The 5,558-nt window shown below is 38.2% G+C and overlaps 1 protein-coding gene across 1 annotated transcript; it reads left to right on the top strand.

The window, feature by feature from the left end:
- The first annotated feature begins 1,494 nt into the window (after positions 1-1,494).
- On the top strand, positions 1,495-4,217 carry LOC149580073 (uncharacterized). The gene has a single exon (XM_089788944.1). The coding sequence runs from the start codon at positions 2,484-2,486 to the stop codon at positions 3,363-3,365; it is 882 nt and encodes a 293-aa protein (XP_089645070.1). The 5' UTR covers positions 1,495-2,483; the 3' UTR covers positions 3,366-4,217.
- Positions 4,218-5,558: the final 1,341 nt, after the last annotated feature.

The raw sequence follows: 5,558 nt of genomic DNA, 5'->3' as shown, positions 1-5,558 counted from the left end.
TAGGAGTATTTGTGAGTTCAATTTTGCTTGAATCACCAAAATTGTTAGACTTTTGTTTTGTTGATTTCAACTTTTCTTATGGAATTATTACACAAAATTGGTATTTGTGCCATCGAGCCTTGGTGGAAAGATTGGCAATGGTACCCACAAACAACATTTTCCAGCTACAAACCACATTTGGGTTATTGATGACTTTTGACACATTTGCCTATGGCTCATGTTTTAAACCAACATTTGCATCTCCAATCCTCACATTCAACTTGTAGAAAGAGGTTTCTAATGATTTGGTATGTAGTCACAAAACCGAAAAATATCTCATTTTGCTTGGTGTATTCTTTTCCAAGGCTTTCCTTTAGGTTCTTGTCTCCACCATTTGGGAGGACTTGACCCTCACTATGCTTTTTGTGGTCAACAATATTGGGTGTGGATTCATGATTTCTTTAATCCCTTTTGACCAATTTTTTTTTTCTCTTGGCATAAACTTATTCTAGGAGATTTCCTTCTCAATTCTTTATGCTCTGGCATACTTTCATAACGAAAATCTTGTTTGCTATTTGAAGGACATGAATGTGGCTATATTTGTGCATGGCAATATTGATACTTCTGTTTCTCTTTATGCAAATGCATGCACGTGCAATAATACGATGTTACTTATTCAAGTACATGCAAATAAGGTGGTTCCCGAAGTGGTCCACTTGCAAGAGCTTCAACAAGATCGGAGAAATGCTCCTTACATGATTGTAGGGTCTCACCAAACGATTCTATTAGGTTCTTCAACACCATTCCTATGACCGAACGTAGGATCTCACCCATCCGTGGTCAACATCTCTACCAATTAGTGGTTCTACCTTTAGTTGGCACTCTACTAGTGGCGCTCTTGCTATTATAGGCTAGCCTAGTTTAGGTGGAGATTGTGGTTGGTTCTCCTTGTCCAAATTGATTTCGTGACTTTTCGTGAGCATTACTACATATAGGGAGGATAAGAAAGAGGGAGAATGGGCGGTCTTTGCCAAACCCCATTTCTGATCCCACTTATGTACATGGGGACTCCTCCTTTAGCTGATATTGCATTGGCCACCTAGAAGTTCTCTATTTCTAGACTTTATGCCATGATATTTATGATTTCTTATTTCTAGACTAAGCCTCTTTGAATTTATAGAAAGTAACTTTTTAATCCTCCAAACTATTATTTTTATTTATAGAGTAATTTTTTAAATTAATGATTATACATATTTTATCATTATTTAAAATCTTGAATTATTTTATAATTTTCCTCAAACAAAGGAGAAACAAGCTTTTGGAGAGAAACCCTGAAAACTTCATTTTTTTGAAATAATAATAATAATAATGACAACAAAGGTCACAACGGAATCATAAACACGCAAAATAAATTTCCTCAGGAAAGAAAATTCCAGGTGGGCATCTAGCTGTACAAATGAAGTCCCTTAATCATGGAGCAACCTGCGACAGTCGGTTAAACACGGTGTGCCAACACAAGGTCTTCCAGTTCTATCCTTTGCTCACATGGAGACCCACTTTAAAAATTACGCTTTCCACATTGGGAAACCCAAATTAAGCTTCCAAGTGTGTGATTTATATTTTATTGCACGGAGTTGAATACCTAGGAAGGGGATAGAGGAAAAATGTATAGTTAGACTCCGCGTGCACGAGGAGCAGGCAGGCTGTTCTACGCAAAAGAGCAGCAACTTCCAAGCAGTGCAATGCTATGACGACCTGAAGAAACAGTAACTTCTTAATTTTTTAATTTTCAAAGTGCAGTTTGATAAGCTGGATTGTGACTGCCTAGAATCTGAAATTTCAGAGGTTTCATGAGGCTCCTGCAAGGTTGTCGCCCCTTTTTTCTATAATTTATTTTCGACATTTCAGTCATTGAACCATTGGGTTCTCTGCAAATTTGTGTTTTTCGGTGGGGCAGTCATGTTATCTTGATTTGAAGTCTACACGAGCTTGGGTAACCGAGTTTTGATTGATTTGGGTCTTTGATGAGATAGAGGCCCTAAGGTGTTTCTTCATTTAGGAGCATTTTTTTGTTGTGGGCTCTCTTTGTTGTGGCATTGGGATCGTAGGATAAAGTAAAGCGCTTTGGCATGATTAGGGATAGGGTTGTTAGTAACCCTCTTGGAATCCCTTGGTGAGGGGTTCGAGTCTTGGAGCAATCAGGTTTCTGTGAAATCCTTGTTGGAGGTTTTGATCTGAGGGACCTTTGTGGTTTGAGTGAATTTGGTTAGGGAAAAAGTTATACGGTGGAGAGAAGATTGAAGTCAGAAGGCTAGAGATTTCTGTACAGGGAGGCGGCATCAAGTGTGTTACTGTATATCCTCGTTGGACATTATTCATTGGATCGATTTTTGTTCTTGTTAATCTTTTTAAGATTTTAGCAGAGATTCGTTTCAATAGATCAAAGGTTGGTTTGTTGACATCATTTTCAAGCATCATATTCTATTCTTTAATTGCAAGGCACTATGCCTGATCCTATACCCTCTTGTTTCACGGGGGATACCCAAAACAAAGGGGCCCAGAATCTTGTAACATCCATATACCAGACCAAGCTAGCTGGGCATTGCAGAATGGTGACGGTGACCTGGTGCAAGAATAGTATGGGGCAAGGCCTGTGTGTATCAGTGGACGAGCCATCAGATCAATCAATGTGCAAGATTGACCTAAAGCCATGGTACTTTTGGAGGAAGCAGGGCTGCAAGGGCTTTGAGATTAATGGAACCAAGGTCCAGGTGTGCTGGGATCTTACCTCTGCCAAATTCATTTATGGGCCTGAACCACAAGAAGATTACTATGTCGCAGTTGTTTGTGAAGAAGAGGTTATCCTGCTATTGGGGGACATGAAGAAAGAAGCGTTCAGGAAGACCAAGGCCAGACCTTCGATCATTGAAGCCATTTTAGTGTCCAGAAAAGAGCATGTTTTTGGGAAGAGGCACTTCTCTACAAGGACTAGAATGGACGAGACATTGAAGCAACCCCATGATATCAATATTGAATGCAATACAACCGGGTCTTCAGACCCAGAAATGAGCATTAAGATTGACGGTCAGCTTGCTGTGAACGTGAAGCGATTGCTCTGGAAGTTTCGAGGTAATCAGACTATATGTGTAAGTGGTGTTCGTGTTCAAGTTTTTTGGGATGTCCATGATTGGCTGTTCAATCCCGGTGTAGGCAATGCCTTGTTCATTTTCAAGCCAATCTCCTCTCTTCCAGAGAAGTCAAATTTTATCTTACAGAATTCGAGCAGCAACGCATCAATTAATTCGGATTCTTTTAACAATGTAGAAGACAAGAAACCGAATGCTTCAGACTATTGCCTAATGCTCTATGCTTGGAAATTGGATTAGCAGAACTTGAATTGGTGGGGACTTCTGGGTCTGTTGAAGTGGTAGCAAGTTTGATGTGAAGATTGCAGTTCTCTCATTTATCTTCCACACTTTTATTTTATTTATATGCCCTGGTACATGATTAGTTGATACCGGATTGACGATCACATTCTTCCAGCAGTATACTGACCCAAGTTCAACTCATTCGATCCACATTCTGAGGAGAGAGATCTGGTATGCACGGTGGCTTTAAATTCAACTCTAATGTAGTTTTCACCATGCCCAGATCAGAGAAGCAAGTATCTCAGGTTAAGGGTGAAGGCCGATCGTATTTTAAGTCTCCACAATTTGAAATCTATGTGGTTTTGGTTTTCAAAATGCAAAAGCTCATCTTGTATCCTGTAATATAATGATAGGAAAGTGTTTCTCGGTGGATTTTCTAAATTTCTTTATCAATGATTCATATGAAGCTCCATTTAGAGCTTCTTATAGCTAATAACCATTGCCTCTTTGTCTTAACCCGTGCTTCCATTTTTCTATTGAGGAGGGCATATGAGGTCTTGGATCACCTGCTGCAAATATTCACCTTTTGTGCAACGAAAACTGAGTTTTCTATTTTGTAATCGAAGCCTTTCTGTGCAGGCCTTATTTTTCTTAGATGAAAGTGAAAATGAATATCAAGTTCAAAAAGATTCAAGCCTCGGCCAAAATGAGGGTTGTTTGGGCCATCAAGAATATAGTTTACTGTAGGACTGATTCCTCAATGCAAAGAGCTCTTACACTAAGATTTGTTTTTGGTTATTGCCTGAAAACATGTATTTCAGAATTTACTGATGTTCAACTCCAATAAGAGTGAATAGCTTGTCTTTTTAATGTGGACAATGAAGTGAATTTTTGTATTAGCATCAAATCATATTCATAATATGGATCATTATTATTTTCTTTTCTGATTTTTTGGACGTTTTTCATGTTCTGATTGTTACTTTTTATGTGGTTCCAGTATGGTCCTCGGTAAATATCTTGTATTGGCTTCTCTGTGAGATTGCTGGGTGTGAGTTCAGTTGGTGAATATGGTCAAAGAAACGTTAGTTCAGTGAATTAGATCTCAGTTAATTATATCTCCAAGAGTGATAAGAGCACGGAGCATTACATACTATATTTTAGTTTTGTAGGGTACACAGAATATAATGATCATTTTATGTAATGATGAATTAGATAATAGGTTGGAAGCAGCTGAAAATGGGATGAATCGTGGTGTATCAGTTGGACAGTTATGGATGGTTATTGACTTTGTTTGGTTTAAAGTCACTCAATGTTGATTTTCTGGATATGGAATAATTCGTTCTCAAGTCTCTAATGATGATTAGTGGACCCTCTCATTAACCTTCCAGCTATATGAGTATTTAGGAAGTTAATTATCATTGATAAGAGTAGTTTTAATTTTTGGCAAACTTCAGGTAGGTGAAGGGTTTGGTGTTTGTTAGCAGGCCTCCTTCCACTTGAATTGCCTTGTTAAAGCAACAGCTACATGTAACAAAGGGACACACCTACTGGGCTTAGATCTACGAGAGTGATCATTCTCAGTGATTAGACAGTATTCTTTTATATAATTTAAAAACTTAAGCCTTTCCATGCAGGTATTATGATATCAGACGATTTTTTTATTATCATAATGATGGAAACAACTGAATGATCTATACGAGTTAGATTATCATTCCTGGAGACCCACCATACTGTAGCAGACCACCTAAGTCAAGGCTTATCTATATATCCATGTCTCCATCCAACCTTAAAATCGTAGATGTTAACAAAATAAAACACACAACCCCTGGATGTCATAGAGTAATAGGAAAAATATAAAAGAAAACCTAAGGCACATGTCTGTTCAAACTCGGCAGTGGTGCGTTGCATTATAGGTATTCTTTGCAGTCACTAACATAAAAAGGAACTCATAACACAACTATGTTCTACTAGTAGTCTATTAGTGTTTTCTCCATACCATTCTTGAATCTTACCAAACAGATTCCTTTGGATGGGTAATTAGAATTTAACACATTGTAATCATAGTCATCCATGTGTTGCTGTTATGTCTACTCGATGCCCTTTTTGGTAGGACAACCCTTTTGCTGGATATGCAGAGTTGAAGAAATGGGTTTTTCAGACCAATCTGCTTGTGTTGGTGATTTCGGGAATTTGTCAAACTGGACGACCTAT

The sequence above is a fragment of the Cupressus sempervirens genome, chromosome 1, assembly GCF_028749045.1.
Source record: "Cupressus sempervirens isolate cs-2001-9-10 chromosome 1, ASM2874904v1, whole genome shotgun sequence".
NCBI lineage: Eukaryota > Viridiplantae > Streptophyta > Pinopsida > Cupressales > Cupressaceae > Cupressus > Cupressus sempervirens.
This window is presented reverse-complemented; position numbering and strand designations above follow the sequence as displayed.